General features: G+C 42.4%; 1 protein-coding gene across 2 annotated transcripts in view; it reads right to left on the bottom strand.

The window, feature by feature from the left end:
* Nucleotides 1-3,820: 3,820 nt before the first annotated feature.
* The window catches only part of EFEMP1 (EGF containing fibulin extracellular matrix protein 1), a 61,953-nt gene continuing 43,299 nt past the window's right edge, over nucleotides 3,821-22,474 (bottom strand). For both annotated transcript variants that reach the window (XM_084797493.1, XM_084797494.1), the window contains exons 5-11: nucleotides 20,760-20,882; nucleotides 15,527-15,646; nucleotides 14,409-14,528; nucleotides 13,263-13,382; nucleotides 8,551-8,674; nucleotides 8,269-8,464; nucleotides 3,821-4,412 (exon numbers count right to left, since the gene is read on the bottom strand). In XM_084797493.1, coding sequence (XP_084653619.1) covers nucleotides 4,251-4,412; nucleotides 8,269-8,464; nucleotides 8,551-8,674; nucleotides 13,263-13,382; nucleotides 14,409-14,528; nucleotides 15,527-15,646; nucleotides 20,760-20,882 — 965 coding nt within the window. In that variant the 3' untranslated portion in view covers nucleotides 3,821-4,250. The remainder of the gene's footprint in view (nucleotides 4,413-8,268; nucleotides 8,465-8,550; nucleotides 8,675-13,262; nucleotides 13,383-14,408; nucleotides 14,529-15,526; nucleotides 15,647-20,759; nucleotides 20,883-22,474) is intronic.

Below are 22,474 nucleotides of genomic sequence, written 5' to 3'. Positions count from 1 at the left end.
GTTTTTTAAAATTAAGAAAACACCTTCGCATTTTATAGTTAAAGTAACAAAGGCACCGAAAAGCTATGCAGGTTGCTTAAGCTGTGTACAATTAGAATTGAGACTAGACTCCTGGTTCTCCTGCGTCCCACTGACCAGTGTTGGATAGGTTACAGCAGAAATCCTCAATGAGTGTTGCCAACAGAAAGAGCCTAACTCTAGCTTTGACAGTGAGTCAGTGCTGCTGTGTCCAGCCATGGGAACCGCTTCAGATCAACGCTTTTCAAGGACAGGAGGAGGGAACTGGACATCTGGAGAACAGAGCAGGCCTTTGTCTTCCTGCTCTGGCTTATTTCGGGTCATCACTGATTTTGACGTTCAAACTACAGTCAAAGAGAGCATACAATTTTTATGTGTGGTGAAGACTGTTGTGCCCATAAGGAACTCATGTGTTATCTGCCCAAGTTCTTTGCAAGCCATTAATTCTGTGAGTTAAAAAAAAGTATTTACTTGCTATTCTTTTCTTGGCAAAACTTAGCTGAAAATGGGCTAACTTTGGCTCTGAAACAAGTGTATAAATAATCAGTTTTTTCATTTGAACATATGACAAGAATTATAGTCAGAAACAAAATATAAGGCAATGCCGAATAGCTGGTGAGTGGACGAGAAAAATGCCTGTCTATGAGATGGACAAAAAAGGAATGAATTACAGATACAAACTGTGTTGTGAGAATTACAGATACATGGTTGGCTGCGAGTTCTGAAACACGCTGAGTGAATGAAGCCAGGCACAAAATTCCACATATATGCTTCTATTCAGAGGAAATACCAAAAGTGACAAGTAAAGGCGGAGATTGCTCAGTGGGATCTCCTCAAAGGCCTGTGACAAGTGAACAGGGAACAATGACAACAAGCTCACTGTGTAAGGGAATAAAATGCTACAGATCTAGAACTGGTAATAGTTGCACAGCGTGGCGAGTGTGCTGTGTGCACCTCAGAGCTGCCCACACCAACACAGTGTATTGTACCTCATGTGCATTTACCGCAAGGTAATGAAAGGGGTCGCCCCATAGGATTGCAGTATATCAGCCTTTCAATGTCTGTGATTCGAGGCTTGGACTAAAAAGAAAATCATCTCTCTCTCTCTTTCTCTCTCTCTCTCTTTTTTTTTTTGTCTGCTAATGGCTTTTGTTTATCCATACAATATATTCAGAGCTTGAAGGTGAGACTAGAGGGCCAGTGTTCAGGCATGGATAATCAATAGAGTCCTGTTACTTCTGCACTGCTCTGGCAATCTAGAGACGTGACTATCTTTTTAACATGGAGAAATCTTGGGAAATGTCTTAGGCTTTGGGTGAAACAAAACTTTCTGACAAGTTTAAAATGCCTGTGAAAACCAGCATGTTGTACAACAGTGATTTAATGATTTGCCATAAATATTTGCCTTAAGACTGATCATTACACTAAAGACTAACACGAATATGCTCGGTCCCAATTTTCTCAAGTGTTGTATACAGGCAGGGATATCGAGACTGACTAAATGGAAAGGTGAAGACAATCTTAAGTTCCTGTAGACTGTAGGCTCTGTAGGAGCAGGTGAGAGGGGTGTGTTCACAGTCAGCATCCCATGGCTGCTCAGCAGGATGTCTCTCCTCTGTGTCTGTCCTTAAGCTCAAAAAGCTCATCCCAACTCTGTGCTCAATGAGTTTGTATTTTGTTCCCTAGTGAGCTTTCTTTTCAACAATTCTTACACATTTGGTTAACTCCAAAAGACATTTGTTTTCAGCATCAAGGTCACTTGTGACAGGGTAATTCATTTGTGCTTTGAAGTGAGATTTAAGAAAAACATTGGCTGTGGCATTATTTTAATAGCCTTTGTGTGTCTTCCTCTCCTAGTTTTAATCATATATATATATATATATATATATATATATATATATATGTGTGTGTGTGTGTGTGTATGTGTAATGGTTCTTTTTCTGACAGCTATAAGTAGTTTTTCTCAGTATATAAAATATATACTGGCTGTTATTGGTCACATTAAAAACTTCAGAAAAATGGATGATCTTCTAAATAAAAGAATATTTATATTTAGTTAAATACTGGCAGAGTGCAGGGTGTCTGTGGAAGAGTAGGGAGATAGAAGAACCTCGGGGGAGACATGAGCTCCTTAGCCAACAAATTTGAACCCAGGGGGGCTGCAGAGACTGATGCACCAACCAAGGACCCTGCACGGAGAGGACCTAGACCCTTTGCTCAGATGCAGTCTATAGGCAGCTCAGTCTCCATGTGGGTCCCTGAGTACGGGGAGCAGGGGCTGTCTCTGACACAGACTCTGTTGCCTGCTTGTTGATCACTTCCCTCTGATGGGGCAGCCTTGCCAGGCCACAGAGGAAGTGGATGCAGGCAGTGCTGACGAGACTCGATAGGCTGGGGTCAGATGGCAGGGGAGGAGGGCTTCCTCTTTCTGAGGACTTTCTGAGGGAGAGGTGTTGGGAGGAAGAGAGAGGGAGGGTGGGACTGGGAGGGGGCTGCAATCGGGATGCAAAGTGAATATATCAAAGCAAATAATAAGAAATATGATACAGCCTATTTCTCCTTGGCTGGTGCCTTAGTTTGAGGAGGACCCCAGGACCCAGATCTGCCTGTCATAAAGTTCTTCTTGTAGGTTTCCAGGACCCTGTGGGTCCTGTTATTTCCCCATTCTTCCATGCTACTCTCGCCTAAAGTCTCAATAGGATGTCCTCTCCTCTGACCCACTTTCTTGGTAAGTAAGGTTTTTCATGGGACGTATCCCTTGGACTAGTGTTTTGATATAAGTGAGTATATACCGTTTGTCTCTTTTTGCTTCTGGGTGAACTCACTCATTATGATAATTTCTAGGTCAATCCATTTGTCCACAAATTTCGGGAATTCCTCGTTTTTAATAGCTGAGTAATACTCCATAGTGTAAATGTACCATAGTTTCTTAGTCCATTCTTCTACTGAGGGACACTTAGGCTGTTTCCATGTTCTGGCTATTGTGTATAAAGCAGCTATGAACATGGATATTCTCCACTGTTGAGTGGAGAGTGAGATCTGATTCTCACGTGAACTCTGGTGCCCCTTTTCTGACCATGTCCCCTGGATGGGGAGGCCTGGTGGCACTCAGAAGAAGGATAGCAAGTTACCAAGAAGAGACTCAATAATCTTAGAGCATACATAGGGGGAAGAAGTCTCCCTCAATCACAGACATAGGGGAGGGGAGAAGGGGGGAAGTGGGAGGGAGGGAGGAATGGGAGGAAACAGGGGAAGGGCTAACAATCAAGATGTAATATAAATAAATTAATTAAAAAAAAAGAAATATGATACAAAGAAGAAAATTATTTTAAACAAGACATGTGACCTTTTCTGAGAATCAGCAGGAAGGATAATGTGAATTCTAAGAGTAAAGAGCCAGTGCTTCTTCTTCTATGAATGTGAGTACTAGGGTCAGACTCTTGCTGGCAAACTCGAGACTTGTTAGAAGTCAGGCTGAGAGGCAGGAGGTCTCCAGGGGAACCCCCTTTCTCCATTTCACTCTGAACCGTGAGTGCGTTCCTTGCTTCAGGGCTTCTATTACACGCACTTAACTTGCTTCTTTGGAGACTTCTAAAGTGGTTTTGATAAAAGCTATTTTTTTCAATTCCTCATTGGCTTCTCAATAGAATAATTTTTGAGGAGATATTTGATTTATCTGGAACTGTGGGGGAAATTTCCGACAAAGTTTAAGATGTCCTATAGAGATTAGCATGTAGCACAATAATAATTTGGCATTAAGCAATAAACTGATCATTAAAATATAGACCAACACAAACATGGAAGATTCTCATTTTCTAAAGAAATATATCTTTATTGGCTTTTTCCATTTTCTTACAAAGCAGTTAAAATACCCATCCTCCTTGCACTTGATGTTAAGATGGCCAGTCCTCACGAGATGGTCTGTGGAGGTGCACACTTCTCTATACACCACAGAGCAGTATCATTGCTTGGTCCCATTTTTATAGGAAAGAAACCAAGCTTCACCAGGTAATATATGCTTAGCTCCCTTCAAGAAGAATGTTGGACTAATGTCTAATTTACACAGTGATGACGATAAACTTGGAATCTTACAGATTAAATGCCTGCTTCCTACCATAGTGTATAGCTGTCTGAGTATAGATGTACTAGATATAGCTATAAATAAAATAGTGTTTTAAGGCAACAATACTCTTTGGCTAGTTTAATTGCCTGTGATAGGCTCTTATAAAAGGCTAGAATGAAAATGGCCCCACGATTATTGTCAACCTTAGCACGGAGCTCGTGCGGAAGGACCCTATGCTGCTGACGGTCAGCATCTCCAGGTCCACGATGTACTCTCTGGGTCCCGACAGCGACTTCACAAGCACAAGCATTGCACTCACGGGGCTCGTTTGCTAAAATAACAAGAGAAGAGAGGTGAGGAGACTGAGTTCTCTTGGGCTAGCGTTGGCATTTTTTTGTAAGCATTCTTTCTGTGATAATCAGAGGAAATAATAGGGCGAGGAAGCATTGCTTTGCACCCTCATTCGTAACTCTAGCCTGCCCAGCTGCACTAGCTTCACCTCAAGGACTTGTTCTTAAAATTATCTTATTTTCTAATATTTCTTTTAACATCTGTTAACATTTCAATTTCTCTTTGTTATTAACATTTCTCTACCCATGAACTGAATAGTTCCACCCTTTCTAAAGAGCTCCTGTGAGAATCTGGAGCTGGTAAGAAAAGCTGCCATTTGTTATTTTCTTAACATTGTACATTTTAAAAATTACATTCTAGTGAAGAAGGAGTTAGGTAAATAGCCAGGCACGGTGGCATATGCCTTGAGTCCCAGAGGCAGAGGCAGGCAGAGTTTAAGACCAGCCTGGTCTACCTAAACAAGTTCCAGGACATCCAGGGCTACATAGAGGAACCCTGTGTCAAACAAACAAACAAACAAACAAACAAACAAACAGAGTCAGGTAAGTATTCAACTTAAATAGAACATGACAAATTTTAGGTTATCTGTATATACATAGGTTGACTACAAAGGAATATATACATACATAGATACTCTTGAAATATTGAGGCAAGGCTTTGAAAGCCTTAGAGCAGAGATTCTCAACCTGTGGGCCGAGGTACCCTTTCACAAGGCTTACCTACCTATGACCATTGGAAAACACATATATTTACATCATGACTCATAACAGTAGCAAAATTGCACTTATGAAGTAGTAATGGGAATAATTTTATGATTGGGGGTGGGTCACCACAACATGAAGGATGAGTGGCAGCATTAGAGGGTCCGAGAACCTCTGCCTTAGCATCATCGGGGAGCAAGAGAAGTTCTGTAGAGTAACATGTTCAGCACTGCACATGGAGGGGGCATGGCGGGTGGGGGGAGAGATGCACTGGAGGGATCAGTGAGTGAGCGAATGAGTCCAGACACAAATGATAGACGCATGGATCGAGACTTAGCGATCACTACAGAGCTGGGACAGGGTGGCGTTGAAGGAATAGACAGAGGAGAGAAATCAAAGAATGAGACGAAGGCCAGAGAGATGGCTTGGTGGTTAAGCTTGGTTCTTCTCTAATGTGAGGAATGGAGTTCAGATCCCAGAATTGCCTGTACCTCCAACTCCAAGGGACTAGATACCCTCATCTGGCCTCTGCAGGTACTTAGACACACATATGTCCATATACTCATAAAAACTAGGTAAAGAACCAAGCGGAGAAGAAATAGATGCTTAATTGGAGAACATGTAAGTGGACAGCAATGTCAAGCAGAGCAAAAGAGAACGTGTCCTCAGACTTAACATTATCCACATCATTGGTGGCCTTTCCCCTACAGCAACCTCAGTAAAGTATTTGAACTAAAGGACAAAGAAATGGCCAAGAAGCAAGGAAGCACAAACTAGCCTAGACTTCCAAGGAGGAAGAGAGACGGTGTGACATCTAGAGGGAAAAGCATGCCCTGAGCACAGGAGGCGGAGGGAAAAATAATTGACTAGGGTTCCAGAGGAGATGGTGTGGGGAGTGTATGGTGCTGGCTGGTCTTGAGAACCAGATGGAGAACACAGATGTGCGTCTTCAGGGTTCAGAATGGGAAATTTGTGCCGGTTCGTGTCAATGCTGGTGTCAGTGATTTCAAAGCAGAAAGTGACTCACCTACTAAAAACATAGGGGAAAAGGACTTATTAGATATGGGGACATTTGAGAACAAGGGCTGAAGAGAATAGTATAAAAAGACACAAGGAAATCAATAGCATCGTTGAGAATACTAGGGACCTACCTGAAAGTGGAGATAAAGTTTTATAGTGTTACCCATCTGCTCTTACAAGTCTGATATGAAATACATGTGGGTTATAGCATTCGCTTGGGGTTGCTGGCTGAAGAAGTGGGGTGCTGATGACAGGTTAAAGAGTTGGAGTGAGTACAGGAGGAAAGAAGTTATTGAATGTGTCACCGAAGACCAAGGTTCTCATGTGACACTGTTCTCAATGACAACAAATTGCAGGGCATGGCTGGGCTTGGGGAGTTGGGGGCAGATGCTGGGGGGTCTTGGTGGATGAGACATTGGCCTCAGCTCAGGTTACAGGTGAGGAGTCTTCTGTATTTAGCCCTTCTTTATTTTAGGTCCTCTTCTGAGCAATCTGAGCCATTAATACTTTTCTACAGTCTTTCTGAGGGATCTTATCCATAGCGTTGGCCTCGCTTTAGGTCAGAGAAGTCAAAAGTAAATGGGCCCAAATTGCACAGTAAAATGATCTTTGAAAGAAGGAACTGTGTGCTGAATGTATTCTTAGTTTCTTAAAGCAGTCAGCAAAAGCCTGGGAACATCGTAGGCACTCAGCCCATGCCCCTGGCTGATCCTTATGTTCTGAAAGCTATCTATAGGTAGGGATTTCAGTGTAGAAATCTTGTAGGACTTCATTTTGATTGTATAATCAATACTCTTAAGAGCACCTACTTTTATTATTTTAAATTATTTTTCATATTCTTAATTTGAGGTGAGATCTTTCTCAGAATTTCAGACTAGCCTCAGATATACTGGATATCCCAGGCTGGCCCTAGACTTACTGGATAGCCTGGGATAGCCTTAATCTTGCAATCCTTCTCACTCTGTGCCCAGAATGCTGGGATCTCAGGCATGTGCATCCACATCTAGCATTAAATGTTTTTGTTAATTGCAAATAATTTAAAACTCCCTAACACCATACCAAATTGGTAATGTTTTGTATCATTCATGAGAGTATGACTTCGGGAGAAAGTAGTATTTATGCTTTAAAAATCAAGTCAATGCCAGGTGTGGTGGTGCATGTCTTTAATCCCAGCACTCGGGAAGCAGAGGCAGGCAGATTGCTGTGAGTTCAAGGCCAGCCTGGTCTCCAAAGTGAGTCTAGGACAGCCAAGGCTACACAGAGAAACCCCGTCTCGAAAAAGAAAAAAAAATCAAGCCAATAAAATCAGATATAAATAAAAATGAATTTCAAAATGCTGTGTTTACTGTAGAGGAAAAAATGCTGGGACTTCATCTAACTTCATGATGGCTAAGCTGGGAAGTTTTAATCTTCTTAAATTGTGGATAAAAGATTAAAATAGAAAGTTACTTTTAAAGAAGCTTTGAGATGAGCCTGCTGTGCTACATGCAGTTACTATTATTAGGTGTCTAAATTGTGTAAAACTCACTTTGAGGCAACTTCTATAAATACCTAGTGCAGCTCAAGTTTAAAACATCCTATGCTAATGAAACACATTCTTTTCTATTAGGAAAAAGAAAAGCAAAAGATTTTGAGTTGAGTTTTTCTCTTGAGAAATTGACTCTGAGAAATTAATCCCTTCTAATTTTCTGGCAAATAAATGGAATCCTGTTACTGTGGAGCAAGAAGGAAGTTAATATATTAAGGGACAGGATAAATGTGTAAACATCAAAGCAATTTATAAACTTTAGTACAAGAAAAGCTTTTAGAGTGATTTTCTCTGCACAGTTAAGCAGCATGCATTTGCAGTATGTGTTTGGGGTATGCTTGTATTTTGGGTGGCTTGTTGGCCTCTCAAATCTTAACCTTCCAGAATCTCACTCATTTATAAAAACTATATTTTAATATCTGATAGAATTAGCACATATACTCCAGAAGGCTGGACGCGACACCTACACACAAACTCCTTAGCTTAACTTCCACGTGAATGCACACAGCAACCTGGGCAGCAGGCGTGCTACCTAAGCATATTGAACCGCAACTGTGGCAGCAGCCAAGCTACCTAAGCCTACTTACCCGAAGGTAGAACTCTCCATTTTCATTTCCAGATTTAATCCGAAAAGTATTAATGGTGTTCGCATAAATCGTTGTGGCTTGTATCTGGAAGATGTCTGACGGCACAGACCTGTCGGATCGGATGCTCATGTACTTGTAGACTATGGACTGGGGCAGTTCTCGGCACATAGCGTTGGAGACCGGGCAAACACATCGGCTGCAGAGACAGACACAGAAGCAGTCACCATTTTGTCTTGGGAGGACCAGAAAACTCTTAGGTTCAAAGGTTCTAAGGTCTCTTACTTTTCCGATGTTAGAACGTAGGGATCTTGACACGGGTTTCGCGGGTAGCAGCGAAAGCCGCCATGATAATTCCAGCACATTTCGTCTTCCCGGCACTCATTGGTGGTCTCACATTCATTTATGTCTGCAGTCACAGGGTTAAAGGGTTTGCTGACATAAGAAAATTGTAGGAATGGCAGATTCTGGTTTGTAACGAAATGCATGGGAGGAAATCTGGACTTTGTTCAGTTTACTTTCATTTATTTTTACTTGTTTGGGGGCAGGGGTCTGGGTCGTGCCATGTAGTGAAGGCTGGTATGGAACTCAGGGTATAAGCAAGCTGGCCTTGTGCTCAAAATTCTCCTGCCTTAGGCTCCTAAGGTCTAAGATTATGTGTGTTTACCACCACGCCTGGCTTGTTCAGTTTGCTCTTAGACACAAGACTGGGCGCGACCTGAGTTCACTGCGTTGACAGCAGGAGACACACAGCCGAGTCACTGGTGAGTTAAATCGTACATGGCATTTCATGGTATTTTCTCTTTCACAAGTTGTCCATCTGTTGACCTCAAATGCTGCTGGTTACTGACTTTGCTTATATGAGAGTAAATAAAACACCAACAAAGAAAATTTCATCTCCTGTCCCAAGGAGCGGATAACCTACCTGAGAATATAGATAAGGCAACGGTTACTTCCAGAGTAAAATGTAACTAAGAGGCAGGTAAGAGCACAGCTGATCATGTGTGGAGGATTAGGGGCCAGAATCAAAAAGGGACATCACAAGTGGCCTTCCAGGGTGGTGCTTAGATGAGTCTCATATGTGAAGAGGGGAAAGCTGCCCAGGAGAGGGCAGCTGTTCCAGGAGTCTGCGAAAGAGGTAAGGAGGGAGAGAGAGTGTGAGCAGAAGGGAAGGAAGGAGGGAGGGCAGGCGAGAGAGTTAGTAACAGCACAGGAGGGGCAGGTGGTGCCCTGGGCGGGGGTTGCAGTCCCCTTAGGATGCACAGAAACAGTGAGCTATGAAGAAGTACTCCACTCATAGAGCACAGGTATTTTACGGCTCTGTGGTGGAAAAGGATAAGGAAAAGGCAGCACATACAGCGCAGCCAGGTGAGGAGGGTGTCTGGGGAATGAGAGTGCTCTTGGCTCCTTGGGGACTGATTTTAGATTTGGCTGGTTGGATCCTCAGATGACATTTGAAGAAAAGTAAAAAGTGTTTTATTTTTTTGTTTTTTTTGTTTTTAACTAGCAAGCATTATTGCATGCTAACAGCCATGCTTCATGTCCACATTCTTACATAACTCCCACTTCCTTTTCATATGAATAGTAGCTTATATTTTGTCTCAGAGAAGCCCTTTCTGAATCACGCCCTCCCTACAAGGGAGTGTTTTCATTCCTTAATTTATCCTTCCTCGAGTGACTTACCTAATCCTGCTTCGGGTCAGCCATGGGTTGGGTGCTGGGACGTGAACTCTTGTGGATTTTTATACCTGATATTCTCCTTTTAGGGTCTTTGTTGCATTTTATTTCACTTTTTGAAAGTCTGTTTATTTTTGCTGTGGTGGTGGTTTGGACTCCTCCTAGTGTGTGAACTCCTTGTGGAGGAACTACTACAGCTACTCCCAAATCTTTCCATGAGCTAGTGGCAAGGCACGATCACTTGGCTTTGATGAATGTTATGTTAGTTCAGTTATGTCTTCTACAAGTTGTGTGGAGGTAGGGGTGGAGGAGGTCTTGGTTGGAATGGAGGAAAAGCAGAGGATAAACTCAAGTTCACAAAATGGCAGGGATAGTTCTATTGTGAGAATAACTTTATGCCTTGACTTTGGAGAAAAGTAAGTAACTCCTTGTTGGCTAAGCTTTTCTGGAATCCAGGAGGAAACTGGAAAAGCTACATGGTTTCCAAGAGTAAGTTACAGGAAGTATCTTCTTGGCCTGATTATAGTTAAAGAAAAAAAAAGCTATATTCCATGGACGTCACTGTTGACATATCCTTTAAATATTTTCATCTTTTATTTTTTTAAAATGAAGGTGGTACTCAGTTAGAAGGAATACTAAGATTGGTTTGAAACATAGAGACAGAGTGGCCAAATGAAACTTATTACTTCCAGTAATCCAGGATCTACAACATCTATATCATTCTGGAAATTTCTTCAGGAAGAAACAATATTAAAATATTCAATACTTGGGGCTCAAGAGATGGCTCAGAGGTTAAGGGCACCACCTGCTCTTCCCAAGGTCCTGAGCAACCACATGGTGGCTCACAACCATCTATAATGAGATCTGGTGCTCTCTTCTGGCATGCAGGGATACATGCAGGCAAAACAATGTATACATAATAAATATTTAAAAAATATTCAATACTTATGTGTGAGCAGCTACATCCTATTTTGACCCTCTCTAGACACACACATGCCTGGTGCTCTGACTTTTGTGAGCTTGTAGTCATGAGAACCCTTATCAGACTCTATGAACTTTTTGGAAGAAGATAAGAATCCCAATATGTTAGACTCTACTTTATTCTTACAAGTGATGCTGGAGCAAGGTTTCAGAAGAAGGCAATTGCTTTAAATGATAGAAGAGTGTAAATCTGACAAAAAGATATTTTGTAAAACCAAGCATCTTGCTGCTATGTATCCTCAACATGACCACACTCATGAACTCCCACTTGCAATTTCAATACATTTTAACCCTTAATTAGAACAGGAAATATTTCTGAGGATGTAGGCCAGGCAAATAAGATTCTATTATGAATTAATTTAAATCTATTTTTGTGGAATATCAAATCCATTTGTGATTAGAAACACACAGACAGTTGCTTGGACGGTTCTAGGGGAATTGATTAAAATATTTGGGTGGCCAATATTTTCCTGCACATACTATTCATATCTCAACTAGGGTTCACTGTAATCATTGTAATGCAATGTATTCCCACAGTTGACATTTGCAGAGTTTCCAGTAACCTGGGAAGGGCTATAAAGATGTCCATTGTAAGATGTCATTTTCACTCTCCATTCAACTGTGGAGAATGTCCTCTCCATTGGCTAGATCTGCACAGGGGTTTGAAGTTTACTGCACGTATTGTCCTTGCCTGATGCCATAGTTTGAGCAGGACCCCTGGGCCCAGATCTGCCCATCATAATGTTCTTCTTGTAGGTTGCTAGGACCCTCTGGAGAGTGGGGTCTGACTTTCACAGGAACTCTGGTGCCCCATATTTGACCACGTCCCCTGGATAGGGAGACCTGGTGACACTCAGAGGAAGGATAGCATGCTACCAAGAAGAGACTTGATACCCTATGAGCATATACAGGGGGAAGAGGTCCCCCTCAGTCACAGTCATAGGGGAGGGGAGTAAGGGGAAAATGGGAGGGAGGGAGGAATGGGAGGACACAAGGGATGGGATAACCATTGAGATATAATATGAATACATTAATAAAAAAGATGTCATTCTTATCATGCTTACAGCGACTGGTTGGGGTCTGCTTATAGACTGCAAATTCCCAGGTCTTGGATGCTCTCTGTTCCCTCTGCAATTGTGGTATTAGTCTAAGAGTCCACTGGTCTTGTTCTTTTAAAAATAAGATCTTTCCTGTCTTCTAGTAGTCTTTCTAACTCCACGTAAAAAGGACTCTACAGATTTACTATTGCTCATTTATATTGTTAAGTAAATTTCATCAAAACACCATGAGTAGTGTAAATCATTTCAAGCGTTATCGTCTTTCATCCCCACACTTGCCCTTTTCAAAGGAGAAAGCCAAGGTTCAGAGAGGTCTGCTTATTTGTTTTGGTTTTACAGATAGAATGCAATAGCGTTAGATTCAAGTAGGTTGTCTGTCACTAGGTTCAGTTAGGTTTTTTGTTTTTCACCGTTTTGTGTAAATGTCTTTATGTTAGATTTTCTAGATTGTCTATACTCTTTTGTCTTTGCCAATTTTTCTCCCATTAATGAAATTTCAAACTATACAGCACTGAAGGTTAGGGGAGAAGGGTGAATTTGGCCATCTTCCTGCCAAACTCTGAATCTTGTGTTAGCCGAGAGCTGTCTCGTCTTTTTGTATGAAGACACAAGAAACATTTGAGCATTTATTTTGAAATTGGGGCTAGGATCAATACTTGCTTTTCAGGAGTTGTTTAAGTTGTTGAAACACATATTAATATCTATCATGGGGAGTTTTGTTTTACTCAACACCTAAAATCCTACATTATTTGTCTGGGAGTGGTGACAGATGCCTGTAATCCCGGCACTTAGGAGGCAGAGGCTGGACAGCTACAAATGTGAAGCCAGCCTGGGTTATATAGCAAGACCCTCTTTCTGTCACTCTCCACGTTGCACAATTCAGAATGTTGCTCTTTCAGAGACTTGGAGGCTTGCTGAAGGTATGTCTAAGATTGAGCTCTGAACTCAAAACTCAGAGTAAAACGTTTTAGTGACTGAATCTTTTTTGCTTTTTTGGTAGATTATTGGAAGGTATAATTCCATACATAGTAAGATATTAAGCAATATAACATTTTCTTTTTTAAAAAATCACACTTTTAGAAGGAAGTTATTTTAAAGTTTGAAGAAAGTCAGAGTTTTCAACAAATGTCCCTTTCATAGAATGGATTGTATTCTCTTATGAATCAGGAGCTCGAATCGTACAACCAAGGTGGGAAAATGAAAGTCTGAATGCTGCAACCTTCTTCACAGCCTTCCCCGCTAACTTCGAACACTTCACCCGTATACGAGCGATGGGCTTACCCTGACAGGTCCTGCTTCGTACCACTTGGTACCCCTGCGGGCACATGCATGAGAACTTCCCAGGTTCGTTGACACATTGATACTGACACAGGTAGCTTGAGGTTCTGCACTCATCGATGTCTGTAGAACCAGACAAAAGCATGGGCATAGAGCTGAGAAACTTTCCTGCCAGATAAGCTAAAGAGCGTCAAAGCAGTGCAAACTCTGTAATAATAATAATAATAATAGTAATAATAATAATAATAATAATAATAATAATAATAATAATAATGATAATAAAAGCAAGGCTCTATCTGATTGTGTTAAAGCAGTACAAACTCTGTAATACTACTACTACTACTACTACTAATAATAATAATAATAAAGCAAGGCTCTATCTGACTTGCTCCTCTGTGCCTCCCAGCCTGCACATTTTCTTACAGAAGTTTTCACGGAAGCTAAGCAGACAAGGGAGTGGGCCTCGTGACTGACACACTTCACTTTGTGTCTGCAGACCTACTCAGGTAGCAGATTTGTGTTCGGCTGTTCATAGTGGTGTGACTCTGCAGCTCAACTGTCCTCCACTTTGAACTTCAAGTCCAACCCTTTGCAGTTTTGTAGAGGTAACATCTTCACATGATGTGGCCTCCTGGAGAAGAATCTCTTGCATTTCAGAGTTAGGGACCATCCTGTAGTTGGCTAAGCAGGGCAGAGGCAGCAGTCCTGAGCTGGTCCATTATGGTTTTAAGCACAGCTGCATGGTTTGAGGTTTCTTTGGATGGATTATGACCTATGTGGTCCCCAATAATCATGGACAGAATCATGAGGGAGGTATGAACATCAAATGTGGGTGGCATCTCCTTCAGGATGCCTAGAATTATTCAGGATGAGCATATACACTGGGCTGTGAAGGCTACCCATTCCATTGAGCGAGCGTCTTTTTACTCATTGGAAACTGCAACCCAGACTCCTTTACAAATGTGTTCAAGCCACACAGTCCATGGATAAAGCAAAGGACCAGGTCCCTGTTTTTTTTTTTTTTTAACCACAGCCCCAGCTCTTTGTAAACCTAACTGTGCAGATTCTGTCTTGGGAAATTTTGGCTGGGGTCTGCGATTCTCAGTTTCTCATGAGCTCCCAGCAGAAGTTGCCCTGCCGTGACGTTACCTTCACAGTTGATCCTGTCACTGCTCAGCTCGTATCCCTGGTTACACTGGCAGATGAATGAGCCGAGAATGTTGTAGCATTGCTGAGCACACTGGTTGCTGGCATCACATTCGTTTATATCTGCAAGGAAAGGTTTTTTTTAATGTGCACGTGCCTCTGCACATCTGCAGCAGGACAGCTTAAGCTCGGCCTTGCTTTTTTTGTGCCCAGATCATCTGATGGTAAGTAGTTCCCTTGGTGTACACTCTCACCAGAGAACACACGCCCAGTTTCACAGCTGTTGGAACAACTTCAAAGGTTTGTCACACAATTAGAAGTATCACAATATGTTTTTTTTTCTAGGAATGACAGTTTGATGTGTGATAAACCAACCCCCATAGAATTTAGTACTCTCAATGCAGATACTTTCCAGCATCCATTTTCCTATATTATTTACGTTCAAAATGCCAAGTCCATAAATCATTGCTAAAAGACATTTGAACTGATATGGCCTTTCAGCATGCGGTGTAAAGAGTTATCTGGGCTATTTATTACTTTCTAAATGGTTTCTGTTACATTCCTTGACAATTACAGTGTAAGCCTTTGAGACCCATGCAGAGTTTTGCTGTGTTCCAACACACAGAAAATATCATGAAAAGGCATTTTCCCTTTCCTGTACAGGCTTTCTTCCAGGCTTCGCCAGTCTTAGGGACTTATGCCATGCATGACACTGCACTCTGAGAGTGGGAGGGAGAGAGGCATGTGAGGGTCACACGCACCGTTCGTGGAAAGTTTGGATGTCTGAACTTGCAGTAACCCTTTGGCCTCTTCAGCATTCTATCACGCACTGGTGACTAACTGAGGGATGTGTATCTGTTGATCATAGTTACTTTTTTTTTTTATATACACCCACAGAGGAGAACTAGAACCAAGGTTAAAAAAATGTTTTCCATTCCCATCCTGATGTGTTTTAAGAAACAGCTTAGCTATTGTCTCCTCAGCTTTCTGACCCTGTGTGAAGCAGATGGAGGAAACCAGCTCACCAAGGAGCACGGGCCACCAGAAACAGTGCACCAAACCCAGGGCTTTCTTTTCCTGGAGGCAGAAGAAGTCAGAAGAGCAGCTCTTGCGGGACTTACCCACACAGGTGTAGTTGTTTGCAGCCAGCTGAAACCCTGGACTGCACTGGCAGTAAAAGGACCCTGGGGTGTTCACACATCTTTGGTGGCAATATGGAGGCACGGTGCATTCATCTATATCTAAGCAGATGGCACAGACACAGAACCAAGTTGTTAGTTGGGTATGCTTTTAACCCCTGCACATGGAAGGCAGTGACTGGTAAGGGTCTAAATTTGAGGCTAACCTGGTCTACATAGTGAGTTCCATGACAGCCAGAGCTACATAGTGAAACCTTGTCTTGGAAAATAAAAAAGTCACAAACCAAGCCAAACTAAACAAGCAAAAATTCCCAACCCACCCCCAAAACCAGAAGCAAGTTGTTGACTTACTGAATTCTCAGTGGAAATAATGTGGAAATTTAGGGCTGAAAATATTCTTCTTCCCTCCCTTCCTCAGTCTTGCCTGTTCACCCTCTTTCTTAAAATTAGGATATATGTGTTTTAAAGACATTTTGGTCATCAGTTAAGTAATACACTAAGAACAAGGAACAATAACACACTCCTGTCAGCAGTAAATAAACAAGTTGAGATGTAAAGAAGAAACGTAATTAAGACCTTTCCACACCACACACACATGAAGATGTCATCTTGCTGCACCAAAACCTCAATTAAAGTGTGGAGGAAAGTGACAAAAGGATGGAGGGATACAGCGCATGGCTAAGAGAGAAGTGATGTGGGCCGTAGAGAGAAGTGATATGGGCTGTCCTTGGCTGGTGTTTGAGGCTTTGCCCCGAAACATTTGTATCTTGGTGTTCAGAGTTTGATAGCAAGGCTTGCCATGTGTATCTTAGGAAAATTTGTGAGCATCAAATGAAAGAACATTGTGAAAGGAAAGGATGCTGCACAAGTGACCTCTTGAAAATGTCCTGACATTCGGATGAAGTGTTCCATCCCGTGCCCTTTGATAAGTATTTCCCCATAAAACGCTCAGCTGAGAACTTGCAGGGACAGGCCTTCTTAGAAGCATAATAAAATGTGATTCTCATCACGACTACACTTTGCGACGCCTCCAGCATAACAAGTGTACTTTAATAGGGCAATCCTGTACATAGAATACATCACTATGGAGTGAAACTACCTCATGGTAAAACAAAAGAAAACTAAACTAGACAACTGAACTAAACAGCTAACCTGTGCTGGTGTTAGCAAAAGTGTGCTCAAATGGCCGGAAGCTAACCTGAGTTTGAATCTCAGGTCTGGCCTCTCACTGTCTTAGCTTCTGGAACTTCCGTTTCTTCTCCATATGATAGAATAGTTGGAAAATTTACATGGTACAGAGTAGGCAATGTGCTTGGAGCATACCAGGCAATGGAGTGGGAGGTATTACTAGAAAGATGCAAAACTGCTTTCAACGTAGTCAGCACACCAAAATAACTAGCGAGAGACATCCACACAACCTTCTGTATCTGCTCCATGGCACTTCCTCAAGGAGGACAAGTCTTATGCTTATAGATGACCGTTTAGTCTGCCTCATCTATATCCTATCCTGTTTTAGACTTCCTCGTAGCCCCTGATATTGCTTAATATTGAGATACACGCTTATTTGCTTGCCTGCCTCTCTCACTGTTATCTGTGGTGAATAAGAGCTGCCCTCTTCCCTTTGAGGTGGAGGTGAAGGATATTTGTCTACTAACTGTCATAGGCTTAATGCTCAGAACAGGGGCTAGCATAGTAGCTCCTCAATGGCTTTATTTGATACGGGGAAACTGCACATCAATTCAGAGCTATTGTTTGCAGTGCTTTCTGGCACCATATATGATGGCCATGTACTATTATTGCCAGCCAATATGTATGGATGGTGTTTTCTAATACTCTGCCAGAGCAGTCGTTCTATGAAATTTCTTTGCCCAGTCTAGGATCTCAGCATCTAGAATGGCACCTGGCACACAGTCAGCTCACAGTGAATATATGATGACTCAGCACCTGGCACACAGTCAGCTCCCGATGAATATATGATGACTCAGTGGTGCCTGTTACTTCAACTAGCAGACATTCATTTTTTAGCAATGTACTTAGCACTGAGGTTGTATGATCATAACTGCACGTGTATTTGCCTGGCATGGGGTACAGACATAATCATATTACTCTGCAGGGTGAGAAGATCAATAATAGAAGTGTGCACAGGAGACAGAGAGAACATTGGTCTGCTCAAAGTGGCCTGCTGACTGTGGTCATCCATGGAGTATTGGATCAGTCCATAACTAATATGAAGACTCGGGTACATGTGTAACCAATGGCAACTGAAACCAACACAAGCTTTTTATTATATTTTATAGATGTATCAGACTGCAACAGGTTGCAAACTTCCAAAAAAGGTCTGCTTCTTCTTAACTGGGTAAGGAAGGAGTGACTAATCATATTTGGATAGGTCATGGCTTCTACAGGAGGTGACTCTGAACTGGGATCTGATAGTGGAATACAGGTGTATAGGGAAGTGTCTCCATGTTCTAGACAGAATACTTATAGGCATGTGCCCAGGATCACATTTGAGAAGAAGCTGGGCTGCAGCTGTTTTGGGGAAGGAGGGCATTGGTGTAATAGAATTGATGAGAAAGCCCCTTTATGTTCTACTGAGGAATGCAGAGTTGCCTTTGGGGGTGCGGGCAATGTCAGCACACGCCTGATCAGATACAAATCCGTCTTTCCACTTTCCCACAGAGCCCGTCATTCTGTGTTCCTTTGTCTTCAGTTCACCCCGCAGTGGGGGTGTGTGACTACTGTACTTTCAGGCCCTCAGTGTTTATTTTCCTGACTAACCCAAAGAGTGTAACTTTGGCATCTGTGGAGTTTTCCAGCACTCTTGCTCTGCATCATAGCTTCCAGCATTACAAACCCCGGCTCTTCCCTTAGTCTGGGAACCAGTCCCAGCACCTAGACACAACCTGTGGCAAGCAGAGCCAGCCGGCCCTCACAGGGATCTGAGTGCCGACATACTCACGTCAACAGCTCCCATTCTAGGTGGAAGTGGATGCTGGCTGCCTGTACCCTCACTCTCTGTTCCTAAGAGAAGAGCTGGCCTTTCCACTGCTCTGCGGTAAGAGGTTAGGTATGTAAACAGATGGGCAGAGGGAGCCAATCACAGAGTGTCATGCCTTCTGCTGGGCCTCTTGATTAAGCCAGAGTGCTGTTTTAACATCAGCGCGTGCCAACTGGGCTCCTCAAACTGTGTTCTTCCATTCATTCAGAATAGATGCAGATCATCCACCACATGCACTGTGGGGACTGTGGCATCAGACCACATGCACTGGACACACTGTGGGTACTGTGGCATCAGGAGTGACACAAGCTGACAGGGCCATAGACCCATGAGGTCTCCTCTCAGGCTCAGTGCTTCATTGTACACTTTATTTTTTATTTTTTAAAAATTTTATTAATTTATTCATATTACATCTCAATGGTTATCCCCTCCCTTGTATCTTCCCATTCCTCCCTCCCTCCCATTTTCCCCTTACTCCCCTCCCCTATGACTGTGACTGAGGGGGACGTCTTCCCCCTTTATTATATGCTCATAGGATATCAAGTCTTTTCTTGGTAACCTGCTATCCTTCCTCTGAGTGCCACCAGATCTCCCCATCCAAGGGACGTAGTCAAATATGAGTCACCAGAGTACATGTGAAAGTCAGACCCCACTCTCCACTCAACTGTGGAGAATGTTCTGACCATTGGCTAGATCTGGGTAGGGGTTTGAAGTTTACTGCCTGTATTGTCCTTGGCTGATGCCATAGTTTGAGCGTGACCCTTGGGCCCAAATCTGCCTATCATAGTGTTCTTCTTGTAGGTTTCTAGGACCCTCTGGATCCTTCTACTTTGCCATTCTCCCATGCTTCTTTCATCTAGAGTCCCAATAGGATGTCCTCCCCTCTGTCCCAGTTTCCTGGTTAGTGAAGACTTTCATGGGACATGCCCCTTGGGCTAGTATGCAGATATAAGTGAGTATATACCATTTGACTCTTTCTGCTTCTGGGTTAACTCACTCATTATGATCATTTCTAGTTCAATCCATTTGTCCACAAATTTTGGGAATTCCTTGTTTTTAATAGCTGAGTAGTATTCCATAATGTATATGTACCACAGTTTCTTTATCCATTCTTCTACTGAAGGACACTTAGGCTGTTTCCATGTTCTGGTTATTATGAATAAGGCTGCTATGAACGTGGTTGAGCAAATTTTCTTATTGTGTGCTGGGGCATCTTCTGGGTATATTCCAAGGAGTGGAATAGCTGGGTCTTGAGGAAGGCCTATTCCCAGTTTTCTGAGATAGCACCAGATAGATTTCCAAAGTGGCTGTACTAGTTTGCATTCCCACCAGCAATGAAGGAGTGTTCCTCTCTCTCCACATCCTCACCAGCATGTGGTGTCGCTTGAATTTTTGATCTTAGCCATTCTGATGGGTGTAAGATGGAATCTCAGAGTTGTGATTTGCATTTCCCTGATAACTAAGGAGGTTGAGCATTTCTTTAAGTGTTTCTCAGCCATTTGATATTTTAAACACCAGCAAAGACTTGCAGTGTAAGGAGGCTTTAGATCAGTGGTTCTCAACCTGTAGGTTGTGACCATTGTGTGTGGGGGTTACATATCAGATATTTACAATCCACAATAGTAGTGAAATTACAGTTATGAAGTAGAAACAAAATGATTTTGTGGTTGGGGGTCACTATAGCATGGGGAAGTGTATAAAAGGGTCACAGCATTAGGACAGCTGAGAACCATTGCTGTAGAGACTGTTAACTTCCTACCTGCTGATCCCAGCTGCATGGCACAAGACCACAGGTGTGCTCAGCAACACCATCCAAAAGCTAGCTCCTTGAGCTGGGACTAGTGCTGTCTCCACAGGACAAAGAAACAGGCTGATGCCCTGAGCATTTCAGTAGCTATGGACTCAGATGACTTGGCAGTAGAGGAGTCATGTGACCTCAGCATTCATCACATCTACCATGCTCAGTGTGGTAGTGACACAGCCCCTAGTTCAAAATGTAGCTCTTAATGGCCCATAAGGCTCCATTCAGACCAGAGTTTTACTTTCACTTAATCTATAGCACTTTAGTGTTCAGGACAGGTCCAGCCTTAAAGTTCCTCTGGCTAGGTGGAAACTATATTGGCAATTATTTGGAGAGGAAGCAGTTGCTTGGTATCACTCATACGTTAAACAGTTAAACAGACGCGCCTTGCCTTAATACTGCACCGAGGGACTTACCTACACACTGTTCGCCTCGCTTCTGATACCCCGGAGGACACTGGCATGTGAAAGAGCCACGTATATTGAAGCATACTTGGTCCGTCCTGCAATTGTGGGTTCCTGAGGCGCACTCATCGATGTCTGGGAAAGACATACAACACAGAAAGAGTTCCAGTTTCTTGTGAAGAAATGAAGAGGTGGTTCTCCTCATTTGTACTTTGCTTTTCTTAAACCGAATTTTACTTTATTCTTAAAAAGCATTATAACATGTTATGTTGGAGATACTGAACATGAAAAGTTATTGCTAATGCTTATAAAATAATTTCAGAGCTCCCAGTGTGTGCACCTGAGGTTTAAGATATACATGCAATCCTCACGCCTGTCTTAGCACCTTAGCTGCTGTCAGCTACAGCAAATGTTTGACTCCATCTTCTTCCTTCTATTTATCACCCACGACTTCCTGAGCAGGTATGTCTTCTTCCACAAGACAGTTTTATACTTTCATTAGGCAGAGGTATACCTATGAGAATAAACAACACCTTGGGAGGCTGAGGCAAGAGGAGCTCCAATTTAAGTCTTGCTTGGGCTACAAAGGAAGTTCAAGTGTAGTTGTGGGGACTTAGACCTTATCTCAAAACTAGAAGTAAAATGGAAGCAGTAATATGTATGCATAAAATTTTTATTATGAAACTCAAAATGAAAAGCATCGATTTGATCATATTCTTCTAGAAGAGATATCTTAGTGTAGGTTAAAATACATACTTTCCTAAGACATTTTACTTCTGGGAATAGTTGCTACATGTGTCTTCAGTAGGAGGCAAGTCACAGTTCTCGAAAAGGGTGGAAGGTTTCCAAAGAAAGCCAACTTAGAGAGGTTGTTCCTGACCAAAGTGTGATAGGAATGTGTGTGACCACTTACAGCCCCTGGCAGGTAGAATTCATTTAGCCTTATCTATATCCTTCAAAGTCATTTAAAACTCACATATCCACCAGGAAGTTAGATTAAAAAGGAGGAGGGTACACTGTTTTGGCATTCTCTAACAAGTAACGGAAGACTAAGAATTATTAAAACTATTATAAAATATGTAATTTCTAGATGACCGATTCTGCGTAACCTTACTGGGGAGGGAGAGGCAGGATCAGATGTTGTCACTCTGGGAGACCCAGGGGAGAGCCTAAAAGGGCCAAGAACCAATTAGGAGAAGAGCCTCAAGCAATGAGAAGTAACTGTGCTCTCTGTTCCCATCTGAGTCAGAGAGTGGCTTTATGTGTTATTTTACTTTTTGTTTTGCTGTGATTTCAAGAATCGGATTGTTGCACGCACACTAAGTTGATGTCGTTAAGGTAAGCAGCTGATTTTATAGGAGGGTCATTCTAAGGTAACCACTCCACTCCTGGGTGTGGAAGTGAGAAGAAGAGAGATTCATTCTGGAAACAGAGGGAAAGAGAATAAGGATGCTCCAGTGAGTATGGCTGCTTACTAGACAATAGCCCAGTAAGATTCCCTTTGACACATTGTCATTTGAAACTGATTTTAATCCTTTGTTGTTGTTGTGAAATGTATTAACAGTATTACTGTATGCTATTTTGCAATCCACCACAAAGTGCCCTTTCTAGGTGCAAGGCAGCACCAGGGCTCCTGCTGTGCAGTTACTGCTCTCTTCATGCCTCATTATTTTCTCAAACGCACTTGATGAAAACCTTTCTACTGGGGATTCTTTGGAGCTTTATGA

The sequence above is a fragment of the Acomys minous genome (assembly GCF_964271855.1).
Source record: "Acomys minous genome assembly, chromosome: 10".
Taxonomy (NCBI): Eukaryota; Metazoa; Chordata; class Mammalia; order Rodentia; family Muridae; genus Acomys; species Acomys minous.
This window is presented reverse-complemented; position numbering and strand designations above follow the sequence as displayed.